Source organism: Sturnus vulgaris, chromosome 1, assembly GCF_052056855.1.
Source record: "Sturnus vulgaris isolate bStuVul1 chromosome 1, bStuVul1.hap1, whole genome shotgun sequence".
Taxonomy (NCBI): Eukaryota; Metazoa; Chordata; class Aves; order Passeriformes; family Sturnidae; genus Sturnus; species Sturnus vulgaris.
In genome coordinates this window covers 151,303,811-151,318,585 of record NC_142243.1, presented here as the reverse complement: position 1 = coordinate 151,318,585, position 14,775 = coordinate 151,303,811, and the positions used below count along the sequence as shown (strand labels likewise).

Genomic DNA, 14,775 nt, shown 5'->3' with positions numbered 1-14,775 from the left:
TAATGACAGAAGTATATGTAAACTATTGCATTTTAAGGAAAATAGGCTATCCTGTTTTTAACACTCTGGTTTCTGTTCCAGACAGCCTTCTTCACCCCACACCCCAGGATTCCTGTAAGTAACATCTCTAAAAACTATGGTCTCTGGCTTATCCCCTCTTGTATCTGATAGACACACAACCCTTAGTGTTTTTTTATTTGTTTATTTAACTGCTTTCAGTAAAGAACCCAGATTGAGTCTGGTTCTGGGCATCCTCATCCCTGTAACCAGCTATGATGAGAAGTCCAAAGCTGTGCTGGTAAGATCAGCAGTCAAGCCAGCTGTGGCTGGGACAGAGCTGCATGCTATCCCAGCTTCTTAAACCGAGTTTAAAATGAAGATTTAGTTACCATTTGCAGCACCTAGTGGGAAATAAATGACATAACATAATCTGTGAATAAGTCTGTTATAGATCAGGAGGTTTCATGGATGGCAGAGGTAGGCTGTAATAGTGCCATTAGAAAGAAAACATACATACCAGGATCTTCAGAGGCTGAGGAAGGAAATAAGGATGTGAAGTAGTACTGGAAAAAGAGACAAGATTTCTTTGGCTTGCTTTTCCCCTTTGCTCAAAGGTTACACTTATATATATCTATGCACTCCTAAGAAACATGCAGAACAATGACGTGATCTTTGTAGTGCTAGAGTCACAGAAGGAGTTTTTTCTTTTGCTTTGAGTACATTGCTCTTGTAAATAAGCTGCAAGACAGTAAGAAATAAAAGACTTGAAGTGTGTGAGCTGTTCCATTTTCTGGGATTTCTCCATGTGCAAGACAACTGTGGTGACACCTGCCACAGCACTGCTCTGCACATAGCACTGGAGAGGGAGGAGAAGGAAAGGTAAGAATACTTACCTTGGATGTGCAGGTGTACAAATTAAAGTGTCAGAAGGAGGTGATGAGCCTTAGGAGAGTGTCATGGGTAATGTTACAGAGGTGGCAGGACCAGCAGGGTGCTGACAGTTGTCATGTGCTCTCCAAAACCAATCCTTGCCATTGCTTCCCACTGAGTGTGTGTTGTGTTGTACCAGGGAGATATTTCACACACATTTAGGCTAGTCGGTTAGGATCATGAAAAATGCTTGGAGATGGGGCAAGAGAACCACAGTGGTGGTCGGGTATAATGGCTGGAAAGAGGCAAAAACAGTAAAAAAAGAGGTGGCTCCTCACTTTGCCTTCTGTTTCCCACTGTGGCTGGGCACAGCTGAACCCCTGCTGCACTTCTTTCCTTTAAGCAGCACAGGAATTACTGAGGCATAATTGAGACTACAGGAGGACACTGCTGAGGGCAGGTCATGGAAGCTGTAAGTCCTCTTCTGGGCCAGGCTGCTGGCAGCTGGCAGCTGCCACTGTGTCATTTCTGTGCACTGAGGTGTAGGTAAGAAGTGGGTGGCAATGGATTCAGAGCAGCTGCCAGTGGCCAGCAACAGCAGGCACTGTTAACAGCCTTGGCAGAGAGTCATGGATTTGGCAAACTTGCAAGGAGTGGCAGGCAGATTTGCTGGTGGGTTGTGTTTACAAAAGCCAGTTGTGTCCTGGGCTGCAGCAATGGCCAGCAGGTCGAGGGAGGTGATTCTACCCCTCTGCTCTGGTGAGATTCTACCCCGCCTGGAGTGCTGCATCCAGCTCTGGAGCCCCCAAAACAAGGACACCTTGGATCTCTTGGAGCAAATCCAGAGGAGCCTACAAAGATGATCAGAGGCTTTAAACTGTCAGAGGGCAGATTTAGATTAGATATTTGGAAGTAGTTCTTTACTGTGAGAGTTCTAAGACACTGGCAGAGGTTGTCCACAGAATCTGTGGGTGCCCCATGCCTGGAAATGTTCAAGGCTGCGTTGGATGGGGCTTTGAGCAACCTGATCTAGTGGGTGGCATCCTTTCCAATGGCAGAGGAGTTGGAATTAGATGATTTCAAGGTCCCTTCCACCCAAAACCATTGTATGAATCTAAAAAAAATCCTTCCTCTGCTCATGTGTGTGGCTGTTAGATTTGGCACTAGTGTACAAGTCAAGTATCAAGGAAAAAGTGGAAGAAAGGAAAATCTTAAAAACTTTCCCCCTTTACTGTGAAGTTACTTTTTCCCATTGCAATTTGGTTTTCCCTGGTAATATATATCCTTATTCCTACTCAGTAACACCTTCCCTGCCTACAAACGTACTGACCTATGTCTATGCTTTATCGTTGTGCTCTCTCAAATGAGTTTCAGAATTTGAAATGTCATTACACAAAACAACTTCCAGGCACAAACATCCAGGTTTGCAGCTTTAGACCCTTTGCTTGAGCTGCTTTACCTGATCCTTATGTCTTTGTGAAGGACACTAGATGGCATCAGGCACTGCCTAGTTATGTCGATCTAATGGGATGCTACTTGTAGAGTAAAATTCTATCCATTATTTATCACAGATGATAATATTTATTCATAATGCATAATAAATACAAGCATAAGTAATATTTATGCAGCTACACTTATTTTGTCTGTTAGAGAATCATTTGAAAATGGACTGTGAATTCCCAGGTGTTGCAGAAATGATTGGCAAATAGCAGACATAAATAAAATTTAAGCTGATTTGTCTGGCTCTGCATTTTGGCTGATCACTATTCCTTGCTTGTGTGTGTAGCGTAAATCACTGATGTTCTTACTCTTCCTTGATTGCATAATTGAAACACTTGGTATGATAAATAATGAATAAGTAATGATTGCTGTTGCCTGAATACATACGTTCATAACAATATACAAATGTGAGTATTCGTGTAATGCCTGGTTTATTCCAGCTAGTTCCATAATAGTGTGCTTTCCTTTTCAATTTATAAAAAGCAGAAATATGGATTTATTGATTATTGCTCTAGACCACAGAACAAAGCTGATGAACTTCTGTCTGAATGCATATTCAATTTACTGTAAGGAGGAAGAACAGGAATAAATTAATCTTATTAGGCAGTGATGGTGGTGCATGAAAAAATGTACTGACATTGCAGGAGGGAGAGGAAGCTGCATAAATGTATGGAGATGTTAATAGAAGTAGAGAACAGGAATAGCTGTGCAGTGCATACCTCTGGAAATGCTCCAGATGATCACCGAACACTTCTCTTTTATGGATGGAATAGGAAACTGTTTTTATCTGGGATCACTGTGGGATGACATTAGGGCTGTGGTCCTACAGAGAAGTTGGGCAGTGGCACTGGTGCTTTTGATATTGGTCACATCATGTGGCCTTTTAAAATGTTAGAGATTAATTTTTTGATATGGGCTATATTCTTAGCTAGTCTTCTGCATGAGGGCAAAATGCTCTTTTAAGCTGAATATTTTTTCAGTTAGTATCAGAACAGACCAAGAAGTCTAGACAGTGATCTCCATGTCTTACTGTGGCATTCAGTTTTGATTCATTGACCTCAAAGTCCTTTGAAGAAGCTACTTGTATCAGAAATGGGTAATTGAAAGAGCCCACTTACTAAACAGAACTAGTGTGAGTTCCAGCCCTGGAAATAGCTTTTATTTCTCTCTTTGTCTTATTGTTTTATATCAGGGTGAACCTGGACCAAAAGGGGACAAAGGAGATCGAGGAGTGAGTGGAGAACCTGTAAGTACAGCCAAGTGTTTATTAATTGGCTTTGAACTTTAGCAAGGAGAGGACATGAGAGGGGCCAGTTTTGGAAGGAGAGGGTGGGACATGCTCCTTCAGTAGTTGGGATGCTTCTCTCATCAGAAATAGCCACAGTGGTGCTTGTCTTTGTACTGCCTGTAGAGGAAGCTACATGACTACTGGAGTTTAAGCACTTTATCTTCTGGTCCTTAGTAGCTGAAAAGAGAACTATGGGATTTGCTAGACAAGCTTGACTGGCAGTAATTTATGTGCAGGATTTATTAAGGGATTTTGAAGTGATGTGGCCCAGCTTAATTGTGCATTTGGGTACTGCATTTGTATTCTGGACCCTCTTGTTCTGGATGGAGCTCCCAGAAGAGACAGAGTCCTGTGCAATGACAGCCTCTGTAAAAATCACACTTCCTTCTCTCAGTGGCAGGAGCTCTTTTACCTCTCCCTCTGTTTTGCAGGGATTACCTGGGGTCCCAGGTGAGCAAGGTGTGCCAGGACCTGCAGGACTACAGGTAAGAGGGACTTTGAAGAAAATCTTTGACATGACTAGAGTGGAGTGCACTCAAGTCCTATATCACTGAAAATAATCCTTCTCCTATGCACCAGCAGCCCATTTCTTTTTTCTCACTGCCATAAGCTCAGGGAATTCTGTAGAGGTATTTACTTCTGTGGGACTGCAGGACAACAGGAGGAAAATAGCTCAGAAATTCAGTATCTTTGTAGCATGGCCAATATTCTCTGAGAGACTTCCTCCAGCTTCATGGTCCTTCAAGAGGGCATCTTGTACTGCTGCTACCAAACCACAGGTCTTGCAGATAAGTCACTGCAGTACATTTTCAAAACATTGCAGAGCAGTCAGATTCAACCCTAGCTCATCTGACCTGGAACAAGTGATGGCTTGTCTGAAATGATTCTATGGTCTCAACCATCTTCAGAAAATCTATTGGGTCACACAAAACTATTTCAAATCAACACTGAGGTGTTTCCATTCAACATGGGTAGGTGCTCACTCTGCCATCATATGTGTTATGCCCAACCTATATAATCAGCAATACTTGGGCATCAGCACCTTAAACAGGTTAACAGCAATCTGAGCATTCAAAAAAAAAAAAAAAAAAACAAAACAACAAAACAAACAAAATCAATTAAAAAAAAAACCAAAGTAAAACAAACAAAACTAAACCGCTGGAAACTCAAGAAAAAACCACAGTAATGACATGCAACTTTTAACTAACATCTGCTAAATGGGGGACAGTTCAGTGAGTAGACTTTGTCCTGCAAAAATTCTTCAGAAAGGGCTCTCTGATATGTGTGATTAGAACAAAACCTCTGCATGGGGGTCTATTTTTACCATTTCTAGATGACTGGTGTTTATATTGCAGGACTGTAGCCAAGTCTTCTGTGAAGGGAGACTATCAAAGTTCATCTGGAAATTAAGTAGTTGGTAGGCCTGAGGATATGAAGGAGCTTCACCCAGATGAATACCTGCAAGTTTCAGCATCCTGTGCTGAGAAACAGTATCTGAGCTGATCAGTCATAGTAACTCTTCTTAAGTCTCAGGGTTTTATTTTTTTAATTTCCTTTTCTTGCTGCATAGAGAACTGGGAGCTGTTTCCTAAGCCCCTAACTCCTCTGTGAATTGGTTAACAAAAACCATTGCCTGGTACACATTCAGGCATCTTGAAGCCTTTTTGTCTGTCAAGAGGTCTCCTTCCATGTGTAATCAGCTGGTATCTCTCCTTTCTGCCCAGGGTGCAAAGGGGGAGAAAGGAGCCCGAGGAGAGGCTGGAGCCCCTGGAGAGACTGTGAGTACCTGCTTCCCTTGCAGCATTTTCCCCTGACAGTAACACACTAAAGGGGCACTGACATCAACATCTTATGGATTTGCAGTCCCAGGCTACTCGGGCACAGGGAACATCCCAATCCACAGCTGGAAGAGGCTGTTTGTGGGCAAACAGCACCATCTGCACCAAACAAATCAATGCCCCATTCAGCCCTGCTCAAGACTGTGCATCTTTTCCTGCTCAAATCTCTCCCTGACTAACAAAACACCCTTTTCTGAGTGTGACTGCACTGCAATGTCAGCCCAGCTCAGGCAGCCAGCTGGAGCAGGGAGCTCACTGCTCATTAGCAGTAGGAATTGTGCTTTGACATCATGGTTGCTTTTAGGTTTCACTGTCAATTCTGTTTTTTTTAACACTGGCTCATCCAGAAGAATCATCCCACATCTCTTTATGAGGCATTTGTTGTAGGAACTGCTGCTCTTGTCTGTCTGTGTGCTTAGGAACAGCAAAGGATTCCAGTCCAGCTTTATTATTGTGAGAGCATGTAAGACCTTTGCAGCTGAATAAAAGGCCAAAGATTTTATTTGCAAGCAAAGAAGGAAGAAACACTGAAGACCTGTTTGAAATAATGATTGAGAGAGGGAATGACTGCAGTTAAGAGAAGGAAGCATTAAGAAATCCAAATGATGCATTTTAGACCACTGAAATTTCTTCTTCCACCTTTGTGTTTATGGTTTTCTCTCTTGGGCTTGTGCATAGGCATTGTCCCTAAGGAGTGCTTTGACCCTAAACCTATTTTCATGTGTCTTTCACTCTTGGTTGAAGGACCCTTCAGTATTTTGGAGTGGAGGGGGGAAAAAAATAGCAAAAACCATCCCACTTCTATGAAAACCCGTCACTTGGTTTTATTTCTTTATATAACCTGGTGGTCAGAGGATATTAATGATATGGAAATGCAGGTATTCGCAGGCACCTTCTCTTTTCTTGGCATCCTTTCACAGACTGCTCCTGCTCTGAGTGTTTCTGTTGGCTCATAGAGCAGTGATTGTAAACAACACAGAAATGAGGAAACCTTTAAACCTCTACTGTGACCAAAGGCTGGGAGGATTGAGGTGTTTCAGCCTGGAGAAGAGAGTGCTTCAGGGAGATCTTAGAGCCCCTTTCAGTGCCTAAAGAGGAAATACAGCTGAGCTGGAGAGGGACTTTCTACAAGGGCATGGAGTGGTAGGACAAGGGGGGATGGCTTCAAACTGAGAGTAGGTTTAGGTTAGAATTAGGAAGAAATTGCTTCCTGTGAAGGGGGTGAAGCACTGGCACAGGCTGCCCAGAACAAGCTGGTCTAGTGGGAAGGTGTCTGTTTATAACAGAGGGTTTGGAACCAGATGACATTTAAGGTCCCTTCCAACCCAAATCCATGATTCTATGAAACCTCTAAATATAGCCTGATAACCCCAAACATACATCTCTATGGGAACATAAATTCCCAAATATATGTCCATTAATGTCTCCCATGAAATTTTGGGCATGCACATAGACTTTTTCATACTACAAAGCTTTGACTTGCAAATACAGCTCAAAACTGTACACTGTGGATGGTTTAGGCTATTTCACCTGTTTAGTGCAAAAGAATGTTTTCAGGTTTTGTTCCCCACAGCAGAGAAAGGTAGAACTGTCAACAAAGCATATTTTGTTGACCTAAATATTTTTTATGATAAATCAACATTCTTTCCTTGGTTGTGCTGATGTTTCTGACCCAGACTTTTCTTCCTGTATCTGAGCTAGATTTAGGATTTCTTTTGATAGAAGGTAGCTTTAAGGTCCCAAAGAGAGCCTTCATCCATTTTGTATTGTTTCATTATTCTTTACACTAAAAAAGTTTCAAACAAACATGCTATTTTTTGCCTTTTTGATGTACAACACCTTGTCTAACATGAAATTCAATCTCACTTGGAACATCTTGTTCCTATGGTGATACAACTTGTAATTTATATATGCACACACACTCAGACAAACTTCATTTTGGTTAAAACAGGGTTTGAGTGGACCAGCAGGGCCCCCAGGTCCAAGAGGCTTGCCAGGAAATGTGGTAAGTATGCACCAGTGTATTTGTTTTCCCATCTGTGCCCTGATTTCTTTATTTAATGTGTTTAGTTTTCCCTTCCATGGGGATTACTATGAAGTTCAAAAGGTTATGTTTCATTAAACTTGTTTCTTATGACTGAATTGAAAGATCTGGAGGCACCTGGGAATGGTGTATCCATGAACTATCTTATATTCATTTTATCAAGGAGAAGAACAGAGCTGCTTCATTCCTCACTAATTTGTCAATAGCAATTTTTGCTGCCAACTCTTCAAGAGAAAAAATTCAATGTTTATTGTATATTTTGTTTTTTTTTCTTTGCCTTTTTTTCATTTGTCCTCTCCTTTTGTAAACAAGATTTCTTGATATAAAAATAGCATGATAAACCCCCACTTTTGTTATGAAGGCATGTAGGCATTTGAGCCTACAGACCCTTGAAATCAATCCAGTGTCCCCCTTACATGGGGGTTCATCATCACTATTAATTTGTGCATGATAAAACTTTCCATGTTTCTTTAAAAAATCTTTGGGTTAACTCTACTCCCAGCACCACTAGGGTAATTTTCTTTCTAGTTCCTGGGGTTTCACTGGGCTTAGACTGGAGTAGGTGAAAAACAGCATTTGGACCTCAGGATATGATGTATTCAGGCACAGGGGTTTAGAACACAGTGCTGTTAGAACCAGAGTTTATTACCTGGGCAATCCAAGAAAACCTAAATTGCCCTTCTACTAATTGTTAAGATACATTTGATTTAATTGTATTAATGTAGTGATTTAATTTCAAACTGAAAGGTGATATTGAAAATGAAGAACTTTTCAATTTCATATTCCATTAAGCAAACTTCTATACCAGTAATACCAATATATTACCTATAAAAGCCAATATAGATGGAAATAATTTTTACTGGTGCAGAAAGGAAAATAATTATCACATCCATTCTGAGGTCAATCCAATCTAAATGGTGCCAAGACATGATTTCACATCTTAAAATGGAGCACCATTCTAAAATATGTTTTGGTGGGTTAGGAAGTTACAGTATTTAATTTAGAGCTCTAAATCATCTATATTTTGACACAGAGTCCTTTGAGCCCTGCCAAGATGTTAAAAGGATTGAAAACTGAAATAGAGGAAGAAATGAACACAGCTACATTTCCTAGTGTTGGGAGGCTTTTGGCTTCTCTGATACAGAGGTGGTGATTGGGAGTTGTTGGTAGCATATTAGGAACTGCTGAGAATTTCACAAAATGAAATAAATAGTTGCTGGTAGAATGCACAAATCTGGTACTAGCTCAGTTTCTGCATTTTCTGTTCAGCTATTTTTTATATTGAAAAAGAAATTCCTTCCTAAAGGACCTGTTATACAGCTCTTCTGTGGTGTTCTCTGGATTACAGGTTTTCTGTACTGGGAAATGTATAGCTGATACTGATCCTTGAGATAAACTGTACTGAACCCACAGGTCTGCCCCTTTGTTTAAAGTCCAATACTGCCTACAAAAAAAACTTCCAAGCTTTAAAGTTCTTTCTCTCCAGGGTGTGCCTGGAGGCCCTGGACTCCCAGGAAAGGCAGGAGAAAAGGGGGAAAAGGTGAGTTGGTTCTTTGATGGGTTTGTTTCTTCTTTTTCTTGAGCATTTTAAGTAATAGGACAGATGCTGTCTGAACTGGGAAATTATTTCATAGGTTCGTGGATGGTTAAGAAGACACATGGGTTCATGAATTCGTCTTGTCTGAGCTGCTCTATTACATGTGCTGTAAGGTTTTCACCCAGTTACAACTTTGCAATTCACCTAATAAACCACTGAGCTATGACTGGATATAGTGAAGTCACTGCTACTGGTCTCTTGCTGTCCTCATTACCTGACAAGAGCGGGTATTTGGTGTTTTAAGAAAATCCTATTCATCACTGTAATCCAGAGCTGGAAGAAAAACTGGCTTGCTGTCCCCTTTCATGAGCTTTCTGAAGTCAGGGGGTTGTGTTTGGTCATGCACCCCAGAGTGCCCAGTATGCTGGAGTCCTGATCTTTGTTTTCTGGAGCGGGAATGATTAATCAGAAACATGACTCCCTATATCCATGTATTTGGGGCTTAAAAGGGAATGAATCCCACCTCCGACAGTAAAATCGTCTTCAAAATTACTGAGCTCTACCTCAGGGTCATGTGAGGACCAAGGGCTCTCTCATTCAGTGCTGCAGGAAGAGTGATGCACTTCACTCACAAGAAAGAAGCAACAGTATATTTTATTGATATAAGACACCAAGTTAACAAAGTTCAATGGTAAATGCCACAGTGGTTTAAAGCGATTCAATGCAATGTACACTTGATTATTTACTGCATTACAGGGACAGACAGAACTGCCAGGGAGACCCTTCCATTGAGTCATAAAGTTCAAAAAGGATGCCTTTATGTTCTAAATTCCTTCTCAGAGAGGAATGTAGATGTGGTTGCATCCAGAGTTAGTCCCAAACCAGATCAATATTTTGTCTAAAGCATTATGTGTATGCAACAAATCCTTTATATAACTTAGCCAAGTTTTCAAAGGTTCAAATTAATTTATTGTCATTTTGTTTGCTGAGTATCTGACATGATAAGGTGATAATTGAGGGGTAACCTTGCGAGGTATCCATGCTCAAGGGGAGATCTGGGCTGTCCACTGTTCTGGGGGTAAGATGGTTGGCTCATATTTCCAGGCTGGCTACAAATGCTAGTTTCTCCCAAATTTATGAAGATATTGACCAGCACTGTGGTTAGGTGAGCACATTGCCCAAGCTAGCCCTTGCCTGTAGGGTTGTTATCTGCCTCCCCTGAACCCACAGTGAGGCAGATGCAGCCATCACAAGCAGGTGCTCCTGCTGCTGCTGGATGTCCCTTGGGCAGGGTTATGGGAAGCAAAGATCAGGCTGGGATCAGGGCACATTCCAACATTTCTCAGTGTCACAGCAGGGATAACCAATTCTGACAAGTTCAGGTTGGGGTGTGCTCCATTGAGAGAGCACACTGCCATATACAGCCGGTTCCTAAAGTATTTTGAAGTCTTCTTTTACTTTCCTTAATGGAAATTACAAATGCCTTGAGATTACTGAAGGAAAAGAGTTCTCATTAAAGAGGATTTCCTGTGATAGCAAAAGAAATCCAGATGAGACAGCTAGGAAAAAATCCATGTCTTTCAGTTCCAATGAAAGACCTGAGATGGTAATTGTAGTATTCTAATGAGTTCTGATGGCTTCTCTTCTACAGGGTGATCCTGGAAAAGAAGGAAAAGTGGGTTTACCTGGGTCACCTGGTGAGCCAGGGCGTCCTGGAGAGCCAGGATTGCCTGGGAAGGGTAAAGATGGAGAAAGAGTAAGTACTGCTGGCAAGCTTTGTGCTTGACTAGTTCAATGTGAGACAGGCAAGCATAACTTCTGCAGGAGAGCATGGATTTACCTGAGTCCATGGAAGGCCTGCCTGTGGAAAATGCTCCAGATCCCATCTGTGGATAAAAAAAGTCAGAACTGAAGATATATTTCTGAGATTTACATTGAAAACAGAAACCTCCACAAGGAGTAACCATTGTCTTTGTGACTAGTACAAAAATTATTAGCTTGATGAAAATTCCCTAAAAGCTTTTAATTCTTGTCCAATTAGCAGATTGTTACATGTTGTCAGAAAAATATTGCCATGGTGGTGTGAGCTCAGGAGGGCAGTGGTGGGAGAATTGCTGCCTTGACTATAGCAAAGTCCAGGCTCTTGTTTTGCTGGATGGTGACTGTTTTCTTGGTTTGCTTTTGTCACTTTAGGGGGAAAGAGGACCACCAGGCTTGCCAGGACCCTTTGGACATAAGGTGAGCATGGACTTCATTGTGGACTGCTCATCTTAATCACTTGAACAGCAGAAAAGAACACGGTGCAAACATGATCTGTTTTCCACTGGAAAATAGAGTTTGCAAAGCTCTGACTCAAAAATGTACTTCTAGCCTTCTAGGATGTTCCTTTCTTTATTATTCCAGCATCTCTGAGGATGTAAATACTCAGATATTAATTAGCTGTGTTCACTCCCCACATTTAAAATACCTTCTAGCACTATAACAATTCAGCACAGATGGAGGTCTCAGTGCACACTTTTCCAGGTCAACTGTGACTGGGACCCTTTAATCCACACAACCAGGGAGACACAGCATGGCTCAGGGGTGATCTACTCTCAGGATCACCCATCAGCCCACAGAGAACTTTTCCCTAGCACTCCTTCCCTTCACCTCTCTGCAAGGACAATGTGAATTATTTTCTAGTAGAACCAAGTAGTCCTGTTTTCCCCTAGCAAAGACCAGCTAGTTGAAGAGATTGATGACACTAACTTCTGCTGAAAGTAACGTTTAGTCCCTTATAAGTACATAAAAAAGAGAGAAAGGAATAAAACAGCAAAAATCTTTGATTCTGGGAGGACCTGGATTGTGCTTGAACATTTAATCACATTTAAGAGGACATTTCAGAAATTGTCCTCTTCAAGAAATGACCATGTTCTGCTCCAGACTGGAAGAAGAATCAGATGTTGAAACAGATTCTGTAAATTACATAAGCAGGATTATAGCAGTATGAGACCCAATCCATCTATGTCCCATATTTTTGAAATAACCAAAGTGCTATTTTTTTTTAATTCTGATGCATTTTGTACAAATGCATTGTAGTCTTTTCTATTTATCTTTGACAGTTCAGAACACAGACCTACACCCACACAGACACACACTAATAGACTGAGAATTAATATAAAAGTCAGAAAAAAAACATTAAAAGAAATCTTATTAAGTATTCTATTCAATAGCAGCAGAAGATGATAAAAGTCTTAATTGTGTGAGGGAAAATACTATTGAAAGTTTTGAATTAAAATTATCTTTTTGAATAAAATATCTGATAAGGGACGTGTGGAGTGTTTGAACTAATCAGAATACATTTTTTCTCACTGGCCTTGCAGTATTATTTCTTTGTAGTAAAAAATTAGCTAAAGAAGAAAGCAAGAAAGGAGAAAAATAGGAGATATTGCAGATTTAAATTTGAGTGGGCAGAATCCACAGGTAACAATTTTTCTATCATGCTTCTATATAGCTAGAAATAATGTCATAATAAATAGCATAAGTAAGATTCATTTTTATAAATCTACTTCCAACATGGGACCAAATCTCACAACTGCAATGCAATCCATAAAAATCTTATTGATTTCTCCCTATAACTAAAAAACAGATGTTAAATTAAAGTCTTCCAGCTGAATTCTTTCTTAGCCCTCTGTCTGTATTGTACATTGAACAATGTCAAGCTGTTTTCTGTGCTATTCAGGTTTTACTTTGAAAATTCTGTTTTTTAGAAGGGAAGACTCTCCTTTTCTAGTAGAGTGCTCAAGAGAGAGTGGTAGAAGCTTTGACTTATATTTTACCAAAATAATGTCATATACTTCTGTGAGTAGGCCTATTTTGGTAAAGGAAAGGAGAATATTAGGATGGAATAAAACTTCCTTAATCCTATCTTCCCCAGATAAATGATCTATGTTCAGAAATTTTTGTGCCTAAGCCTTCTACCATAGAAGCACAGGGAGAGAAAAGTGATTTGTGGTGCTTAGTGCTTCCCCAAGCCAAGGACAGTGGCTGCTACCCTGATGAAATCTCTGTTTCTGGATGTGGCTCTTGGGGGTCTGGTTTGGGGTGATTAAGGTGGTGCTGGGCTGGTGGCTGGACTAGCTGGTCTTGAAGGTCTCTTCCAGCTTTGGTAATTCTGTGAAATGCTGGAAATTTGATGCAGTGCACTCAAATAAATGAATGCACTTGCAAAGATTGTGTTTCCACTCAGTTATGTGATGTGGGGCACACTGAGCCTGCAGAGGTGGGCTGGGGGAAAGGGACACTTCATTGGCATGATGAGATGATGAGACAGTGACTGTGCCATGTCCCCATGCTGCCACAAGCAGAATCTGTCCCTCTGTGGGCAGGATCGGGACCAGATGTACTCATGTGACATTCTGTTGTACAACCTGCTTGTACTTCAACACATTTTCTCATCAGTGCACAAAGCTTTTAACTCTTCCCTTTATTTCAGGGTGAGAGGGGAGCTCCTGGCCTCCCTGGACAGCCAGGAGACAGAGGAGCACCAGGAATCGGCCTGCCTGGACCCCCTGTGAGTAGCAGGTCCTGCTGCAACCTGTAACAAGGTGGAAAATCAGGATTTTTGGGAAATGCCTGTGCTCAGCTGTGCAGAGAGTCTGTGGGACATTTTGCCTTCTGAAGGTGCAGGTTCCAGACTGGTCCAGAGGCTGCCATTTGTAGCTCACATGTCACATGTCTGTTACAAGGGCTAAAAGTGCTGTAGGATTCACTGGTGTCACTGTCACTTCTGAACTTGTGCATCCTGCACACTGGCTGTGAATATGAGTGGAGATCTGTGCCAAGGCAGCAGCTCTGGTCTCCTGCACAGATATACCCTTGCTGTTGTGTAGCCCCTGTTGGAAGGGATGAGTGTGGCACACATGCCCACATCGGTGACATAGCAACAACAGCAAAATACAGATTGCTTAAACTGCTGTGTTCCAAGAGGGCCATCATCCCCATAAATTCATGCAAATATTTGGCAGGTTTGACCTCATCCAGCTCTGCCCTCCTGAATATCAGTTGGCCACATGGTAAATATGGTAGTCTGCTTGGAAAATTTGGATTTTCCTGTTGCTGGGCTTTGATGACTCCAGTACTCGTTATGGACTAGAAAGGCAGGGGGGATTTGGCAGTGCTCTGGCAGTAGTCCTGCTCAGAGACCTCCAGCTATGCACTGAATTTGCTAGTGAAATATGCTTAGGAGGAAGCCAATGCTATTTCTGGCTGTAATTGCTAGAGGACATCTGAGCCTTGCATTCTTTTTCAACACCTCAAAGATGTCATGATCCTGGACCAATCATTCAGTGTTTGGTTATCAGTGCCCTGTTTATCTAGATATAAATGTGCCAATTAGTACAGAAAGTTGGCTTGGAATGATAAGTCGTATTGCTGGGTAATGAATTGAAAAATGTGGCTTTTTGAGGTGTATATCCACTTAATATTTGCTTTTGCCATACTGAATTCTATCTGAGTTAAAGCAGACAGGATGGGTGCTGTTCCACACTGTGACTGTATCATGGCTTTTATGATCCTCATAGGGTTGCCAATGACTGCAGGTTTCCTGGGTGTCCTTCATTATGATTTATCTAAGGAACAGTGATGTTCTTGCACTTCTCAATGTTCAGCCATTAATTAAATTAAAATTAAATAACAAAATGAGTATCTGGCTTGTTTG

General features: G+C 41.4%; 1 protein-coding gene across 2 annotated transcripts in view; it reads left to right on the top strand.

Moving 5' to 3' along the window:
* Nucleotides 1-14,775, top strand: part of COL22A1 (collagen type XXII alpha 1 chain) — a 224,601-nt gene that overhangs the window by 166,003 nt on the left and 43,823 nt on the right. For both annotated transcript variants that reach the window (XM_088179716.1, XM_088179721.1), the window contains exons 33-41: nt 82-114; nt 3,563-3,616; nt 4,090-4,143; nt 5,383-5,436; nt 7,448-7,501; nt 9,027-9,080; nt 10,729-10,833; nt 11,271-11,315; nt 13,552-13,629. In XM_088179716.1, coding sequence (XP_088035842.1) covers nt 82-114; nt 3,563-3,616; nt 4,090-4,143; nt 5,383-5,436; nt 7,448-7,501; nt 9,027-9,080; nt 10,729-10,833; nt 11,271-11,315; nt 13,552-13,629 — 531 coding nt within the window. The remainder of the gene's footprint in view (nt 1-81; nt 115-3,562; nt 3,617-4,089; nt 4,144-5,382; nt 5,437-7,447; nt 7,502-9,026; nt 9,081-10,728; nt 10,834-11,270; nt 11,316-13,551; nt 13,630-14,775) is intronic.